The following is a 19,558-nucleotide window of genomic DNA, read 5'->3' as shown; positions in this document are numbered from 1 at the left end:
TACTTACCATATGACCCAACAATTCCACTCCCAGATATTTACCCAAGAAGAAAATGAAGACTTAAGTTTGCACAAAAAATTTACATACATGTTCACAGCATCTTTATTAATAATCACCTAAGATTGGAAACACCCAAATGTCCTTCACTTGGTGAATAGATGAACAAACTATAATTATTCATACAACAGAATACTATTTAGCAATTAAAAAAAATGAACCATTATAGAAGCAAGAACATGGAAGAATCTCAAATGCATTATGTGAAAAAATCAGATTCAAAAGGCTACCCACCACATAATACCATATAGGACATTCTGGAAGAGGCAAAAGTGTAGAGGCAGAAAACAAATGAGTGGTTGCCAGGGACTGAGGGTGGAGGCAGAGGTGAGTAAAAAGGGGCAGCTTAAAGGAATTTTGGGGGGATCACAGAGTGGCCCTGCATCTTGATGTTGGTGGTGGGTCACGACTCTATGCATTTGTCAAAACTCATAGAACTGTATACCAGAAACAATGGATTTTATTGTATACAGTTTATTTTAAAAGCCTAGAGATTTTGGGGCGCCTGGGTGGCTCAGTCGTTAAGCATCTGCCTTCGGCTCAGGTCATAATCCCAGGGTCCTGGGATCAAGCCCAGCATCAGGTTCCCTGCTCGGCGGGAAGCCTACTTCTCCCTCTTCTACTCCCCCTGCTTGTGTTCCCTCTCTCGCTGTGTCTCTCTCTGTCAAATAAATAAATAAAATCTTTTAAAAAAAATAAAAGCCTAGAGATTTCCAGTTAAATATCAGTTGATGCATTTGCTGGCAATAATCAACTATTTGATCTTTCCCTGAATTCTTTGAATTTATAGCTATATAATATAGACCATCTGTTTTAAAATAGCTTTCTCATGATGTCACTTTTTAAAATTGATATGTCTAGAAATGTATACTAGGAAAAAAAATTAGACTTGACCTCAAAGAGCATGTGTTAAATTGTATTTTTTTTCCCTTTCATACCTGGATACACACATTTAAGGGACAGATATAGAGAAAAATCTCTTTCATTTGTGAAACTGTCAAACTCTCCAGCACCAAACCCACCCAGAATACAGCAGGGGGCTGAGAACACAGCCTCCCCCAGAGCAGGTCCCCCTGTGTTTATGAGTGCCTGACTCCGTGGGGAGTACTTATTTGGAGGGACTCTCACACAACTACTGGGCTCCTCACAAGGTGAATGATGTTAGGACTCCTTCACGAGCCTGGGGAGTGGGTCTAGGGCTGAGACACCAGTTGCTGGCAATAGGGCCCATTTCGTTGCTTCTTGCTAAACCCTTATGGGTGGGGGCTTGACCTTGTTGTTCATGTGGTACAGGTGCCTTTTTGTCCTCTGCTTGTTCTTGCTCATCAACAGGAAAATTCCCACTCTGTATCCTATTACATTAGGAAGGCCTCACAGAGCAATGGGACCATAGAAAGAGTCCTTCTCAACATCCCATAACTCCCATGTTGTGGCCAATTCAAGGTTAGCATTTGGCAAGGGTCAGGGGGAAGGGCAATGCATGAGGGAATCCCGGGCGCTAGCTGGGTGTCCTTGACGTGACATGACTTTGAGGTCCCTAGATGGATGATCTCAAGGACAAGATCATGCAGTTTGTTTTACACTGGTCCAAGATGCTCAAAGTATACCTTGAATGCGTGAAGTATGTGTTGGGATCGGGGGGGAAGAACCTGCAGGTGATAAGGACCAGGCTTATTCAAGGAACAGGAAGTGAGAGTAAAAGAAGAGCACCTTATGGACTGAGAAGGAAATCTTAGAATCCCAGAACTTGGAAGGGAAACAATCCTGTAAGTATTTTAGGTTGCTAAAGAGGAGTAGGGTTGGAGGTTGCTGGAGTTAAGGGAGCCAAATTAGGAGATTAGGGTACTGATTGGCTCATCACATCATTAGTTCATTTGTTCATTCATTCATACAACAAATAGTTCTTGGTGAGCATTTGTGCCAGATATTAGGCGTTGGAACCACAGCAATGAGCAAATATTTTCTTGTAAATACAGGGATGGTAGTTGGGGAGACTTAATAAGCAAGTAAGAAAAGCTCTGTAAGACAGCGATTTCAGAGTTGAGATTTCCTGGATTTTGAATCCCAGATCCAGGCACTTAATAACAATGTGACTTATGAGTTATTTAACTGATTTGTGCCTCAGTTTCCTCATTTGTCCAATAAAAATACTAAGTGCCTACTTCATAGGCTTGTTGTGATTAATGTAATTAGCGTGAAGTTTTAGAACAGTGCCTGAAACATAGTAAGCACTCAATAACTATTAGATATTAAAAATGTAAACAGATGTATACTTTAATGTCAGGTAGTGAAAAGGACTATAACGAAAAATAATTCAGAGAGGGGGATAGAGCATGGTGGTAGGGCTGTTTTGGATCAGGTGTTGAGAGGAAGTTCTCTCTGGAGAAGAGACATATGAACAAGGACCTCAATGGTGTGAGAGAACAAGCTACACAAAGATCTGTGGGAAGAGTATTTCAGGTAGCAGGAACAAAGGCCCTGGGGCAGGAAAGACCTTCAAGGCCTAGGAAAGGTGGTGGAGAAAAATATGCTGAAGACTTTTTTTTTTAAGGTTTTATTAATTTATTTGGGGCGGCAGAGGGAGAGGGAGAAGCAGACTCCCCGCTGAGCAGGTAGCCTGATGCCAGGCTTGATTCTGGGACTCCGAGATCATGACCTGAGCCAAAGGCAGCCGCTTAACCGATTGCACTACTCAGGCCCTCTGCTGAGGACAGTTGTGATCCAATCCCTACTGCATTGTGCTCCTCCTATCTACACCTTTGGAAGACAAACCGTCTGTGAGGCTCTGGTTACCTACAGCAGATCCTCTGTATAGGTATGTGAGATGTCTGTGTGACAAATTGAAAGTTTTAGAGATAGGGCAACTTCAGCTTAATGGCATGTCATATATATATATATATATATACCTAAAATGCTACTGGTCAAGGTAGAAAGTATTTACAGCTCCATGGTCATATGTCTCTGTGTGTGTATCTATCTATCTATCTATATTTTAAACAAAGGTAAAAAGTTATTTAAATTAAAATATTTTAAATAAAGGTAATAAAGGTAATAAATTCCTGTAACTATGTATTAACATCCCATTAACACCTGGAGTAAAAGGAGTAAAATGAGTAAAGATTGACACTAGTGGCACAAATAAAACTATAAATAGTTTCATGTGAATTAAGATTTTTGTCTCCAAATGAGACAGGGCAGGTTTTGCTGCCAAAGTGCTGCAAAAAAAAAAAAAAAAAATTGGGGGGTTTTCAGTACTTTTTGATTCTGGAATTACAAGTAAAGGATTGGGAACCTGTAATGATTTCCTCTCATGGGCCATTTATAGGATCAGAACTCTAGGGAGCAACAGGCAGAAGACAAAATAAAAACCAAAATGGAAAAATCTGTGTCACAAACAACCTTAGCCACTGTTTTTGAAATATTTCCTATTTGCTAAGTATAAACTCTTCAGATAGTCTACTTGAGCCATCTTACACCTCTCCTCTCTCAGGTAGGTGCCCATCAGAAGAGTGCATGATTTTTGTAAAGGAGGAAATTAAGAGTGGCAAGGAGCCCTGGAGGTCAGCCCAGGGCCCACACAGGGTTACAAAGTTGATCGTATATATTTATGGTGCTATGTTCCCGGTGACCAGGACAATCTTGTACATAGAAGAAAACTTTGCCAGTTTTTCCCTCTATTCAGCAAATTTTGTTTCTCAGGTAAACATGTTTTGGAACAAGAGCGGGAGTTAAGCCTCAATGTTAGTGTCAGTATGAGAGTTTCCAGATAGACTGAATTTTCATAGCTCTTCGGAGCACTTAGAAATACTGCATTTATCCTCAGTAACATCTGACATCTAGAAGGTACAAACAGATACAATTGTAATAACCTGAACAATGTTCCTCTTTCAATGAATGTTTATTAAACCTCTAGTGTCAGAAGCTTTGAAACAATCTAAACAGCAAGGGACGTGTTAAGTTGTCTTGGTGTTAAAATGAGCTGCTGCTGTGGACCCCTAGTTCTCACGAACGCGGGGTCCCAGCTCCTCCTCCCGGGGCTAGGCGTCGCTCGGCCCTCCGCCGCGGGGCTCCGGCCACCAGGGGGCGCTGCGGCCCCCTCTCCCGGGAGCGGCCGAGCCAGCCCGGTGGGTGTTTCTCTCCCTCTCGCGCTCTCTCCTCCCGGCCTCACATCCGGGTCTGGAGCGCGGCCGCCGCTGTCAGTGTTGGTGCGGGCGCGTCGGGGGCCGGGCCGGGGCGCAGTAAATGGCGGCGGAGGGAGGCGGAGCGGCGGCCACGCTCAGCTCAGAGCCCCCGAAACTTTAGACGCGAAGCCCCACAACTTTCCGGGAAGTGCCGCCGCTCCGGGGGCGTGGACGGAAGGGGAAGCCGAGGCGGGAAGTCTGGGGGGAAGCGGCGGGGAGCCGGGGAGACTCGAACCCGCGGCGGGGGCGGTGGCAGAGTCCGCCCGTGCCTCGCGCCGCCGCGGCCCCCGCCTCCTTCCCCACGCCCTCCCCTCGGCCGCGGAGCAGGAGCCGGAGCCGGAGCCGCGCGCCGAGCCGAGCCCGGGACTGCGCGGGGCCTCGCAGGCGGCGGCGCGCCGAGCCCAGCCGGGCCCCCTCCTCGCGACCTCCGGGCCCTGTTGCTCGGGCGTCCCCCGCGCGCGTGAGGCCGAGGTTGGGGCTCCCCGCGGCTTCGCGGGGCGAGGAGGAAGCCGGGTCGCGCGCAGCCCCCGCCGTCCCGGGGTCGTGGGGCCAGGTCCCGGGTCTTGCATGCGGGGCGGGGCGGCCGTGAGCCGGAGGCGAAGATGGAAGGCTTAACGCTGAGCGATGCGGAGCAGAAATACTACTCGGATCTCTTCTCCTACTGCGACATCGAGAGCACCAAGAAGGTGGCGGCCAACGGGCGGGTGCTGGAGCTATTCCGGGCCGCGCAGCTGCCCAACGACGTGGTCCTTCAGGTAACGCCGCCGCCCTCGCCTCTGGACGCGTCCCGGGCTCTACCGGACGCCGACCGGTCGCTTCCCGGCGGCTCCGGCCTCTGGCCGTCCGTCTCGGGGGGTGGGGGGTGGGCGCCGTTTCCAGCAGCGCCGGCGGTGGGCTCGTGCCCCCGGGCTGGGGCCGCAGGTGCTCGGGCGGCCCGGACTCGCGCCGCGGTCGAGGGGGAGGGGTCGCTGTTAGAGGACAAAAGTCATGCAGGGATACGGTGGGGGTGGGGGGGGCGAAGGTCTGTGTATTAATCTCTGAAGAGCCTGAGTCCAGTATCTCTCGGCTGCGCCTCAGAATCTGTTTTTCGGTACTGGAAGAGCAACTTCAGATGAAGGATCTTGGACTGTGACCATGTCTTTGAATCCCAGATCCTGGTATATAACATAACTCTTCGGATCCTGCAGGGTAGTAAAGTTGTCGGTATAGGTAAAAAGACGCCACAAAGTGGGTTTTGTAGGAGTCGAAGAAGCAGTTTTCTTAAAGAAGCTTGAATTCTTGGGGAGATCAAACATTTGAATTTATAGCTAGTAGTTTGCAAGTAGATATGTATGGAAAGAACTTGTAATCAACTATAGAACCTGTGGCTGATGTAAACTGGACAGTTTTCGATTGCCATTCGGTAACATTTGGTGGGACTTGTGGGTTCGGGTTGGGAGGTAAGTACTGAGGAGCTGGAAGTCAAACCTCAGGTCTGTAGCCCTAGAGGAGCCCGCCGAGTAAATTTTAAGCTTTCTCTATCACATCTGTTTTTAAAATAGGTTTCCTAGAAGTTCTTATCTAATGTATGTGGTGAACATTATTGGTACTCTGTTTAATGACTCAGAGTTGCTAGTCTGTCTAAACAATGTATCAGGAGCAGGTTTTAAGCTTTCATCTTTATGACGATCCAAGCTACTTGCCCACATCTCCAAAACTTAAAGCCATATGCATGGGTATAACGTAGTATACTGCAGAGAGCACTGAATCAGGAGTTTTGAGGCCTGGGTCTTTGACCCCATTCTGTTTTTCACTAGCAGTGGGACTTTGGCCCAGGCACTTCCACTCTTCAAGTGTAAATGTGCTCATCTAAAAAATGAGAGTCAGGTTCTTCTAACAAAAATTCTGGAAGTATAAAAACGTCCACAAAGATCTCTGTTTTAGAAGTTGCCTGTGCATTAGCCATGACTAAGTTGAACGAGTTCTGTCTTTTTGCATAATCTTGTGTGTTTTATATTGCTTTTTAAAAAATCTTGGGAGGAAAAGTTGGGTGTCTTAGATGCGAAGAGCTAGGAGTCTCAAATTCGTGCTGTTGTAAAGGGACAAAAATATTTTAGGCTTTGCTGGCCACAGTGTCTCTCCAATATTCTTTGTTTTTGTTTTTGCAACCCTTTAAAAATGTAAAAACCGTTCTTAGCTCAGGGTCATATGAAACAGGGCCTATAGTTTGCTGACCCTGGCTAAGGAATGGTGGTGGCAGCGTGGGGTCCCATGCTCACCTCATATGGCTTTGGAGTTCGACTTTTAGAGGTCTGGTCACAACATGCTCATTAATGCTATTGCCCTTTTTTGTAGCAATAGCAAACATACTTTCAAGTCATTTAGGAACTAAAATTAAGGCAGAACTTCCCAAGTTTTATTTCGGTTTATGTTTTTTGGGGTGGGGGGAGATGAAATAAACTGACTTTCGTATTTTTTTTCTTTTGGTGCCGGAAGACTTTTGGACTTTTAGTGTATTTTTTAGGATAGACAAATGAGCATTAATTAACCTTTGCTTGAAATATGTTTAATCAAATTATTTTTACATTTTGCTCAGTTTTATTAACATTCAAAAATAAATTTCGGTTGCCTTTCAGTATAAAGAAAAGGCTTAAATAGCATAAATATTCAGGATTCAGTTACAAGTTAGAAGCTGTAGGAGCTCTCTGAAGCAGAACTCTTATAGTAATATGTACTAAATAGTATTTTGGATATCTTGAAGGCAGTTTACTTAAAAATCGGTCTAAGACATAAAATGTGAGACAAAAAGGGACTACGGATTTAGTTCTTTTAAGAGAGTTTGGGATTGTCTGAAAACACAACCTCCTGTTGCTTTCTAAGTGGGAAACATTTGGGTCAACTCGAGTATATTGAGTTAGCTACTAATGGCATAGGCATTTTGCAGGGCATGGAAAGAGGAATAAGAATCTCTCCAGGACCTTATAAACTACAGGGATACACATGCGTAACATGAAGTACCATGTCAATGTGTAGGAGAGGTACAAAGGAGGTATGATCAGGAAAGTCTCCTTGACTTAATTGAGATGGACTTTAAATTAGTATGGAGGGAGGGCAGTGGGATGGAGGACTTTCCGACAGAAGAAAAAGACATGACAAAAGGTGGAACGTGTAGGAGCCTTTTCAAGGAGTAGCAGATAGTTAGGTTTTGCTGAAGCTGTAGTATGTCTTGGGGACAATGGAACATAGAGTTAGAAAGAGACCACATTATATTAAGAAAGACCCTAAAGAACACACAGATTTCATATTTCAGTAGTCAATGGAGACTCATTGTTGGTTTTTGACCTAGAGTGAGGAAGAGGAGAGTTGGGGGGAGGAGGCTAGTGCGGTGGTCTGGAACAGATGCTGGGTAATGGACATCCAAACCAGGATGACAGCTGTAGAATAGGAAACAGATCTGGATGAACAGGTCTGAGTTACTGAAGGGCTGCTGGGTAGACACTATGTGAGGTGCTTTGTTGGATAATGTTTAATTGAGGCCAGATTATCAAGGCTGGGTGGAGAGCTTTGAACTAATTGTAAAGGTAACAGGGAGGTGTAGTTTTAAGAGAAATGACTCATAAAAGCTGTGCTTTTACAAGACCTTTAGGAGAGCAGTGCAACAGGAGTTAGAGGGAAGAAGCTGGAGATGAATTTGGGGACCCATTCTCTGTTGCATGTATGAAGTGGTGAGGAACTGGGTCATGGTGCTCAGATGCAAGAGTGGGGGGACATTGTGTGGGAAGGATGATTTTGCCTCCCTGGGGGCGTTTGGCACTGTCTGGAGACCTTTTTGGTTGTCATAACTTGCAGGGAAGGAGTAGTTCTGCTGGCATCTAGGGGAGAGAGGCCAGTGATGCCGCTAAACATCCTGCAATGCACAGGACAGCCCCTACAGCAAAGATTTATCTGGGCCCAAATGTCAGTCAATGGTGCTGAGATTGAGAAATCCTCACCGGACTCTGGCGGTAACAGCAGGACCAAAAATGAGGCTAGAAATTATGAAGGTAGACTTGATGGGCCTGGGTTACCTGGTGATATTTACATGAGGGAAGAATAGAGGCAAGGATTGGTCTCTGTTGGACACCACTCACCACTTAGAAAAGGGGCAGGAAGAGAGCCCAATTTTAAAGAAAGATACTGGTGAGTTTGATTTCTGGCATTTTGAGATGGTAGTGGAAGTCTCTAGGAGATCGTTGGAAACTCATGGACATTTGTCCACACCGAGTACTTATTATGACAGTGAAATTCAGTTATTTGGGTCTCTTCCACTGCCTTTCTCACCTAAGTATCTCAGGGGTAGGGGACGGCCAGCTTCTTACACTGGGAGCGTGCATGTGCAAATCAGGGCTTTGACTGATGTAGTAGTTTTCAGCATTTGTTAATGAAAGTCATGAGAAGGCTGAGTCATCTGGGGGAATGAGTAGAGAGAACAAAGAACAGAGGGCCCAGAACTGGAGGAGGAAGGAGCTGGTATTTATTGAGTGCGTGTTATGTTCCTTTTACTGGGCAAGTCATCTTCATGCAAGAACTCATTTGATTCTTACAAGAACCTGGTGAGATGGGTGTTATTTTTATTTATTAACTAGGATGTGATAGGCAGAGAAGTTAAATAATTTGTTAGTGAATAAAGCATCTCTCCTTTACCATTATTCTTTGCTACCTTTCAGCTTTTTCTTACTTTCACTCTTCATATGATTGGTTTGCCCATAGTTCTTCTGAAGAATAGAGATTTAAGATTGTTTGATTTTGAGTTATGTATGGATTTCCTTCTTTGCATAGTGAATAGTTTTATGTATGATGCTGCCTTGAGACACAGCCACTTAAGAGAAATAGGAAGATTCTTGTAGTTGATATCCTGTGCACACAGAGACACAGTTTACATTACAACTGTCAGACAGACATCTTAAAGTATATTCATTACACGGGTTTTGGAATGGTAGAGTAAGACTTGTGCTGAGTTGAAGGGTTTGTTTTTGGAGACAGTGTGTCAGTAAAAGTGAATGAGCTAAAGCTTTTTGAAGCATACTTCACAACAGAGAGGAACAGGACTGGGTGGAGAAAAATTTGGTTCATAGGATTTAATCATGAGAAACTTTGCTCTTTGCTGAGCAAAAAATAAATACTTATTGGCTTAAAAATCAGAAGTAATTTTTTTTTAAGATTACGGAAGGTATGCTACTACACTAATGATTATGTTTTCTTAGCTTTTACTTAAAGCCTCTATTTTGGGAAATGTTTAAAACTTCAGATAGACTTTGAGTGCATAATAGCTTGATAAAAGGTTCTAGTACTAACAGCTCTTTCATTGAAGGTTATAACCAATGTGACCTATTCACCCCTAAAAGCTTGAATCTGTATTGGTGTTGAACAACATCTCAGAATACTTGAATAACAAGTTAATTTAATGGGTGAAAAATGACAACAATGAAATATAAACCATTTTGTCTTTCTCTTGAAATTTGTTCAATTATAATCTACTCATTAGTGATAATATTAAAATAGGGAAGCAGAGCCTCATTTGTTCTTTGAAAGTTATAAATTTAATACAAGTAAATGTCAGGTTTGTTATTCTGGAGTAGTGATTTCTTTTTTATTTGTCATTTCTGAATCACTAAAGTAATTACAACAAACTACAAAACTAATCTTGCCTTAATCAAACACTTTCTATACACAATTGAAAAACATCATAGTGTTTGTGAGAGAAGTCATACTTAATGGCTTTCATATTTACTTTTTAAATTTCTTTTTCCTATATCATATCATACTAGTTTTAGTCTTTTCTTTTTCTTTTTAAATTAATAGCCCAGAATTAGAGTCTTAGTATTTGGGGAACTCATGCTCAGCATTTTGATGGAGCTGTAAGAGAGAGGCTGGTAATAAGGAGCCCTAAACATGGGAGGCAAGTTTCAGTCCTGTCTTTAGCTAGCCTTTTGACCTTGAACAGATGACCTGATGTCTTGGATTTTTGTTCTCCCAGCCTGAAGTGATTGGATTGGGTTTTTCAAATAAAGGTGTTAGAGTGTCCAAATGGCCCCTCTAGCCAGCCACACTTAAGAACATAGCACAGTCTTGAAATTAGTTGCTTCACAATTTTAACACATTGATTTTGTAACATTCTTTTGGAGATTGGAAGAGAATTTCAGCCTGGAATGCTGAAGTAACTACACACACACAAACACACACACACGCAGGAACTAATGAAAGGGCTGAAAGGTCTGTGGTTCCTAATTCTTCAGATATTTGGCCAGTGAAAATTTGAAATGGGTGATTGGCATTTCTCATCTTTTCCTTCATATATGTTTCATTTTATGTAGCCTTTCCTGTGATAGATATATCTTTTTTATCTTTTCCCTCCTTTACTTCTATATAAAGAATCTCTGTCTGATGGGTTGCATATATAGGCATGACATAAAAGTCAGGATGTAATAAGAACTTTGGCTCAGAAATCTTTTTTTCAGTTCATACCATCCACTAAGTTTCATTGAGATTTAGTAAATTATAGGACTAAGGCCTCTAAAAAATACTATATAAAAGAACTATATTTTAAGATTTTATTTATTTGAGAGAGCAAGAGAGAGAACACGAGCAGTGGGGAAAGACAGAGGGAGAGGGAGAAGCAGACTCCCCGCTGCACAGGGAGCCTGATGAGGGGCTCGATCCTGGGAATCCAGGATCATGACCTGAGCCGAAGGCAGACACTTAACTGAGTGAGCCACCCAGGCACCCCCCCAAAATACTGTATCTCTTCTTCATTTTGTTTCAAGAACTAACTTTATGTTGAACTTGAGTCTACCTTGTTAAATGATGAAGCCAGAATTTATTGGATTATGTATCTTCTAACTCTTTTGGATTGCAGTTTCCTTTGAAATTCTGGTGCACATACTAGACATCTGCTTAGAAAACACAGTTCACAAAATTGTGCATATAATTTGAGGTTGCTAGCCTTCCTCCAATTTAGTCAGGCTCATCCCATGGACCTCTACATTAAGAAAGTTTTGGGGAAGAGCAGACCTGTGAAGTGCTAAACATAATGTCTTTCTTAAGTTAGTTTTGTATATTTTATGAATACTTCTTGATGGCTACTATCTGTATTCAGGCAAGTATGTGTATATATGTGTGTGTGTGTGTGTGGTAAAAAAATCAGAAATCTTTCCTGCCTTCATAGGTTATGTTAATGTTAAGAAGGAAAAGAACTGTGTACAGTTAATAGAGAATCATTGCAGACTCCAAGGACCTACTTAGTTGTAAGGGAAGGTTCCTCTGAGGAGACATGGACAGAGATAAGGGAGCGAGAATAAGATGTTTCACAAGGAGGGAAAGCATGTGAAGGGCCTGAAGCTTGACGAGCTTAATGTGTTTGAGGAAATGAAAAGCTGGAGCACCTTGTTGGGGGGATGGACATGGTAGGGACCACATACTGCAGGGCCTTGTACATAGCAATAAGGAGTTTGCATTTGAAAAAATGAACAGTTTTTGGTAAGGGAATAGCATCATCTGAATTACGTTTTTTAAAGATTACCCTGCCGTGTAGAGAAGAGAGTACCAGGGCAGACAGAAACAGATTGGCCAGTGGATATGCAGTAGCTCAGAGAGGAGATAATAATGGCTTAGATTAATGAGGTGGCGGTGGGATTGAGAGGAGTGAACATAGTTGAGATATTTTGAGGCAACAAAAATGGGAGGACATGGTAATGGATTGGATACAGAACCTAAGGGAGAAGGGAGAACCAGAGATCTTGCTGGAAGTCACCATTATTGGATGGCGGAAGAGGTTTTGTTTTTGTTTTTGTTTTTGTCAGTCAAAGGTTCTCAGAATCCTGTAAGATTGTCAGGTAGGCCTCTACCAGGGAGGATCAAAGATACTTGGCTTAGAGGTGTCCGTTTCAAGATTATCAGTGTGTTATTAGTGATACTTAACAGCCATGAAAACAGATGAAATTAGGGAGGAAGAGAAGGAAGAGACTATAGAGAGGAAAGAAGGACTGACTAGAAATAGAACCCTGAGGAGTGCAGCATATTTCTAAGCTGGGTAAACTGGAAGGCCTCTAGGAAGGAGGCTAAGAAGGACAGTCAGAGTGGTTATAGGGGAATTGGGAATGTATGTTGGATTATGTCATGGATCCTAAGTAATGCGAGTATTTCAAGAAAAGAATAGTTAACTGTATTGAGTTTGGCCGAGAGGTTGAGAAGATGTGGGCAGAAATATGGCCATTGGTTTGGTAATATAAAGGTCATCAGTAGCTTTATGAGCCAGTTTCATGGACTGGCAGAGGTGGAAGCCAGATTTGAGTGACTTGAGGGATACCTGAAGGCCCAGGAATTAGAGATAGGGTGTATAGATAGCTTTTTAAAGGAATGAAAGGAAACAGACATGGGGTAGAAGCTAGAGGTATATGAGGATATAAAGGAAGTCTTTTTTTTGTTTATTTTTTGAGTATAAAAAATACTGCAGCATGATTTTAGTTGTAAGGATTAACAAGGGAAGAAAGGAAGATGAGGAGAGAGGGTATTGAAAAAGCAAGATTGTTCAGAATCCTGACTGGACAAGATGGTCTTAAGAGGGATCCCTTCCTCAGTTTTGAAAGGGAGAACCTGGATATAGAACCAAGTAGGTACATAGATTCAGTGGAGGAAAGTGGAGGAAAATCTATTTACAGTAGCCTCAACAAGAATAAATATTTAGAAATAAATTTAACAGAAGATGAGGCACCTAGCTGGCTCAGTTGGTAGAGCATGCAACTCTTGATCTTGGGGTTGTAAGTTCGAGCCCCACAGTGAATGTAGAGATAACTTAAAAATAAAATCTTTTAAAAACACCAAAATTTTTATACTACAAAGCATTGCTAAGAGATATTAAAGATTTAAATAAATGGAAAGGGGCACCGGGTGGCACAGTTGGTTAAGTCTCCAACTTGTGGTTTCAGCACAGTTCCTAATCTCAGGGTTGTGAGAGCAAGCCCCACGTTGTGCTCTGTGCTGATTGTGGAGTCTGATTGAGTTTATCTCTCCCTCTTCCCTCCTGCTCTTGCTTTCTCTCTCTCACTAATAAATAGATAGTCTGTGTTCATAGGTTGGAAGGTTGATGTTGTTAACCTATCAAAATCCTCCTAGGCATTTTTGTAGAAATTGTAAAGCAGAGCCTAAAATTTATAAGGAAATGCAAAGGACCTAGAGTAGCCAAAACAATTTTGAAAACAAAATAGAAGATTTGCCCTACCTAATTTTAATATTTACTATAATCTACAGTAATCAATCCAGTGTGATTGGCATAAGACTAATAAGCATGAGGGACGCCTGGGTGGCTCAGTTGGTTAAGCATCTGCCTTCGGCTTGGGTCATGATCCCAGGGTCCTGGGATCGAGTCCTGCGTCTGGCTCCTTGCTCAGTGGGGAGCCTGCTTCTCCCTCTGCCTGCCTGTCTCTCTCTCTCTCTCTCTCCCTCTCTCTGACAAATAAATAAAAATATTTAAAAAAAAATGAAGTTGCCCATCAGGAAAAAATTAAAAAAAAAAGACTAAGCATGAAAATTAATAGAACAGAAATGAGAGTCTAGAAATGAACCCTTAACATTTTATGATCACCTGGTTATTGAAAAAGTGCCAGGACAGTTTAATGGGTGAAGGATAGTCTTCAACAAATGGTGCTGGGGACAGTTAGATATCTGTATGTTTAAAAAAAATGGACTTGGACATGTTGTATATACTTCACACCATACACAAAAATTATCTCAAAATAGATCATAGACTTAATTATAAAATCTAAAACTAAAAAAAAAATCTAAAACTAAGAATTCTAGGAGACATTAGAGAAAATCTTTATGACCTTGTGTTAGGCAAAGTTCTTAGATGACACCAAAAGCATGAATCATAAAAGAAAGTACAAATTAAAATGCTTAAAAACTTTAGCACTTCAGAGGTTACTTAAGAAAGTAAAAAGACAAGCCACAGATGGCAGAAAGTAGTTGCATATTACAAACATGGTAAAGGTCTTTAGTCTAGAATATATATAAAAAAATTTTACTACCCAGTTATAAAGAAAAAAACCCAATAAAAAATGAGCAAAAGATTTTAATAGATATTTCACTGAAGGAGATAGTATGAATGGCCAATAAGCATATGAAAAGGTGTTCAACGTTATTAGTCATTAAGGAAATGCAGATGAAACCACAATGATGCTGTCACACACCCACTGGAATGAGTATAATTAAAAAGACTGACATTACATGGTATTGTGGAGAAACTGGAACCCTTATACACTGCTCTTGGAAATGTAAATGGTATAGCCATTTTGGAAAACAGTTTGGCTGTTTCTTAAAAAGTTACACATAAGCTTATCATATGAATTAGCAATTCCACTCATAGGGATCTACCCAAAAGAAATGAAAATGTGTACACACGAGTTGTAAATGTCTGTTAGTAGCATTATTCACAGCAGTCAAAAATTGGAAAACAATCCAGCTGTCCATCAAATGGTGAATGGATAAACAAAATATGGTATATCCATACAGTGAAATACAATTCTGTAACAAAAAGGAACAAATTACAAAATACTACAACAAAGATGAATGTCAAAAACGTGATAAGTGATAGAAGCCAGATACAAAAGAGTACATACTGTGTGGTGGCATTTTTATGAAATGTCTAGAAAAGGCATATCTATACAGAATAGTGGTTACCTGAGGCCAGGGTAGGAGTGGAAACACTGGAGGAAAACATTTGGGGTGATGGTAAAGTTCTAACATTGGATTGTGGTGATGATGCACGACACTATGAATTTTCTTAAAATTCGTGAATCATACACTTACGATGATTAGATTTTATAGTATATAAATTATACCTCAAAACTATAAATGTTTTTGAAAACAGTTTTGCAAGGTGAGGGGAATGTATGAAATAGTCATCTTGGAGGATGTGAAGGTGAGTGTGGTAGAGAATAAAGCACCCTCTACTGTCTGTATAATATCGTTCTAATTACAGAACCTCAATATCAATATCACTTATATAATCTGACATTTGTCAAGGGCCTTATGTTCTGGATATCATATGAAAGGTGATGTAGTGATAATTATGTAGAAGAGACTGCCATATTAAGATCATTACGACCAAGTATATTTACATGAAGCACCAGTACTGGAATAATAATTCTGGCTTACATTTATTCACTGCTTTCTGTGTGCTGGCTCTGCCTGCCTTATATGTACTAGATTTTTTTATGTGTACATTACTTAATTGGTTTAGAAGGGGCTGAAAAAGTTGTGATTTAGAATGAATTAAGACCAGTTTCACATGATATGATGAGCACTGGGTGTTATACGCAGCTGATGAATTATTGAACACTACCTCTGAAACTAATGATGTACTATATGTTGGCTAATTGAATTTAAATAAAAAAAAAAACAGTTTCTGTTGACTGGGTGATATGGTGAACTTGTATACACTTAGTTCAGATATCTTCATTTTTTGGAAAATCACAGAAACGTAATGACTCAAAAATAATCTGAGTTTGAAATAATCATGCCTGATAAGTAGTAATTTAATCAAATAGTAGTTTTAGTCTACAGGAAGGGCTACTTCTGGTTGTCTTCTATTAAAATAATCACTGTCAGGACTCTTGGTTTCCACTCCAGGTCATGATCTCAGGGTCCTGGGATGGAGTCCTACCTCTGGCTAGTGCTCAGTACAGAGTCTGCTTAAGATTCTCTCTTCCTCTCCTACTGCCCCTCACCGCCCTCTCCCCGTACAGGCGCACATGCGTGTTCTCTCTCTCTCTCTCTTCAAATCAGTAAATCTTAAAAAAAATTAAGAAATAATCACTGTCACTATCATGAATCTTTGTAAGCGAAAAGCTTTTTTTTTTTTAAGATTTTATTTATTTATTTGTCCGAGAGAGAGCGAGAGAGAGCGCGTGAGCGCGTGCGCGCAAGAGAGCGCACACAAGCAGGGGGAACTGCAGGCAGAGGGAGAAGCAGACTCCCGGCTGAGCAGGGAGCCCCATGTGGAACTCAGTCCCAGCACCCTGGGATTATGACCTGAGCCTAAAGCAAATGCTTAACCAACTGAGCCACCCAGGTGTTCCAGGCTAAAAGCTTCTAATGTTACTTTGAAGCACTGATTTGGTGTCTTTGTGTTTCTGAATTGTTGTATCCAGTCTGAGTTTGCATAAGTAGATCTGGGACTCAATCCTCACAATTATGTGCATATACATGCCTTGGATAAAAAATAGCTAACAGCACTGATCTAAGAGTGATTATTGCTAAGAGTGATTATTGCTTCTTGTCCATGGATTATGTCAAATGTTGTATGTGGAAATAGAAATCTCTGTATCCTTAAAAAAAGAAATCATTGTCTAGAAACTATAATTGATTTTTCTTCGTGTCTCATTTATGACTAGAAGGATCAGAGGTTTGCTTAAACTCACGTGTTTATTGATACTGTATTTTTTAATAGTTGATTTAGAAGAATTCATATTTGGAGCACGTGGGTCGCTCAGTTGGTTAAGCGTCCAGCTCTTGATTTCAGCTCAGGTCATGATCTCAGGGTTGTAGAATGGAGCCCCCCTTTGGGCTCTGTGCTGGGCGTGGAGCCTGCTTAAGATTCTTTCTTCCTCTCCCTTCTGTCTGCCCCCCTCCTTCTCTCTCTCTCTCTCTTTAAAAAAAAAAAAAGAAAGAAAAGAATTTGGTTTTTTTAGAGCACTTAATTATATTCGATAGAAAAATATTTGATTATAATACCCTTATAATATTCTATGTTAACAAGTATTGAGTACAGTGTAGTCAAACTAGGAATGTGACAATTCTAGATCTCTATTTGGTACTCATTAACTCTCTTGCCCTGAACAGGTATCTTAACCTCTCTTGAAGACTCCCATTTCCTCATTTGTAGATTGAGGATAATACCAGATAACACCAGAAGTTTATAATACCAAAGTGAAGTGTGAACATCTAGCAAAGTGCCTGGTTCTAAGAGGGTGATCAAATGTTTCATTCAGTCAAGCTCTGCTTATATGAGAAGACTCATAATTTATAGGATCTTGGCTTTAATAGTAAAAATCTTTCCATATTCTAAGCCTAGATTTATATCTTTTATTATTTTTGTTGTGTGAAATTAATAATAACTGCCCCCAATCCTTTGATCCTATCAGTAATGCCATTGGTTTCACCCTTTTACTATGGAATTAGAGGATTTGTCCCCCTGAAATGAAGTATACCACCAAAAGACTATAATAAAGGATGATTTTAAGGTTTTGAACTTATGTAGCTTGCAGAATGGCGATAACCATTAATAGAAATAAAGAAGTGTGAGGAGGATTCTGTAGTTTTGTGGGGAGACACTGTGCTGAATTTTGGATGTGCTCAGTGAGATGCCATGTTCCGTCCATCTCTGTTAGCAGGATTCAGTGGGCATTTCAGAGCTTGAGAGTAGCAGCGGGGTGGCCTTAAAGCTTGTGCAGACTTGATGGTGGTTTCTAAATGAGGCCATTCACTAAAAATGAAGATTGCAAACTGCATTGTATTTTAAATGTTCTTTCACGGTAATTGGTAAATTGCACTTTTGCAATAGAGGTTTAGGTATTTTCACTTAAGACCTCAGAATTTTTCTGAAATATTCTTGAGACTGTTAACAAGGCAAGGTGGATGTGGAAGTATAATTTTTGCCTGAAATTAGTGTAGCCTCCAAAAAGTTGAGCCTTGGATGTTGAACCCAGAAGCATTTGCACATTTAACGTAAGGGGTTTGCTAGCTATTTGCAGGCAATCCCCAAAGTCATCCACACATAGTGTGATTGCATTTTGGCTGAGGAATGAGTCTTGGAGCTAGAATAGTCTAGCCTACCAGTTGCCATCAGCATCTCTTTGCAGCTTTGTGGTTCTTATTTAACATAAGATCTCATTTAATCCTTATAATAAGCCTGCCAGGTATTGTTATTCCCATTTCATTAATAAGAAAATATGTTTTTATGATACTTGAGAATTAGTGAATTCTTGAAGATTTGTGAACAGATTCCTTGAAGGTCAGTAACCCTGTAGCTGTAGCATCACTATACCATTTTACTTAGGGGATGGTTCTATTGAATCCTGTTCTCCGTATATTCAAAACATTTTTTTTCCTATTTAATATTCTATAGTAACATATTCATTAATTTAGCAATCACTATTAAACATATGCACCAATGTATGCATCCAGGGCACTGAATATATAGAGATGAGTGAAAGAGACTTGGTTCCTACCCTTCTGGTAAACTTAAATCTTTTCTCCTAAGCTCCAGCAATCTAGCAGGGTAACTGTTCCTACCAGGTTGATGACTGTATCCCAGACACATTTTGGGGTAAATATTTGTTGAGTGAATATTTGTTGAATGAGTGAACATAAATTTATCTTTTTTCTTCAGAAGTATGTTTGCTTATCACTAACTTTAATACTGTAATAGTAAATAATAACAGTATAACAAATGCTGTTGTGCCTACTCTATGCCAGCTACTGTTTTGCCCCTTTACTAGTATTCATTCAGTCAGTTCCCAGTGTGGGTACAGTTTATTATCTCTGTTTTTAAAATGAAGGCACAGAGAGGGTAAGTAACTTCTCCAAGATCACACAGCTAGTAAATGGTAGAGTTGGGATTTAAGTAGTCCTATTTGTAACCACTGTGTTTTACTTCCTAAGTATTGCTTAGTTTGCTAAGTATATTAATTTTATTGAAGGGATAGAATTCAAAACTATTTTTATGTAAAACTTTTATAGTAAAGACAAAGAACATTCTAATAGATTGTTAAACCGAACAGTTTTATTTGCTAAAGCAAAGTTAGTCAAGATCTCCCCTAGGAAATCTGGGTAACATCCATTCATCTGACTTTTTTGAGGTCCTGCTTATTAGCACCAGAGGACTGAAACTTGGGAGAAAGTTCATGGAAACGTGGTTTGGATCTCCTTAACATAGAGGCTGCAGCTTATGCCATAGATATGAGTAAGATCAGCCAGGATGACTTTGTTCAGTAAAAGAAAGGTAACAAGAGGAAGCCTGAGGTAAGATCAGCCAGGATGACTTTGTTCAGTAAAAGAAAGGTAACAAGAGGAAGCCTGAGGTAGCTGCTTGGGTTTTTGGAGGGAAATGAGCAGAGAAGCAAGGAAAGAAAGAGTGTGTCATGGAAAAGAGTAGTCTGTCACATGATAAAAAATGCGGTATTGGGTTTCACGGAGCTTTAAGAGCGGAAGTCAGATTACTTGCTGACAAGTTTGTATACTACTTTCAAAAATATTTTTTAATTTAGACTTTTGGTTAACTCTGACTAGATTTTTCTTACACATT

General features: G+C 40.8%; 1 protein-coding gene across 6 annotated transcripts in view; it reads left to right on the top strand.

Moving 5' to 3' along the window:
* Positions 1 to 3,945: 3,945 nt before the first annotated feature.
* Positions 3,946 to 19,558, top strand: part of REPS1 (RALBP1 associated Eps domain containing 1) — an 86,538-nt gene continuing 70,925 nt past the window's right edge. For all 6 annotated transcript variants that reach the window (XM_025866065.2, XM_025866075.2, XM_025866069.2 and 3 more), the window contains exon 1: positions 3,946 to 4,994. In XM_025866065.2, the coding sequence (XP_025721850.1) occupies positions 4,842 to 4,994 (153 nt within the window). In that variant the 5' untranslated portion in view covers positions 3,946 to 4,841. The remainder of the gene's footprint in view (positions 4,995 to 19,558) is intronic.

Source organism: Callorhinus ursinus, unplaced genomic scaffold (genome assembly GCF_003265705.2).
Source record: "Callorhinus ursinus isolate GAN/ISIS: 27379988/994484 unplaced genomic scaffold, GSC_fseal_2.0 scaffold6, whole genome shotgun sequence".
In the NCBI taxonomy this organism is placed as follows: Eukaryota; Metazoa; Chordata; class Mammalia; order Carnivora; family Otariidae; genus Callorhinus; species Callorhinus ursinus.
Note: the sequence above shows the minus strand (reverse complement) of the source record. Positions and strands in the feature narration are given on the sequence as shown.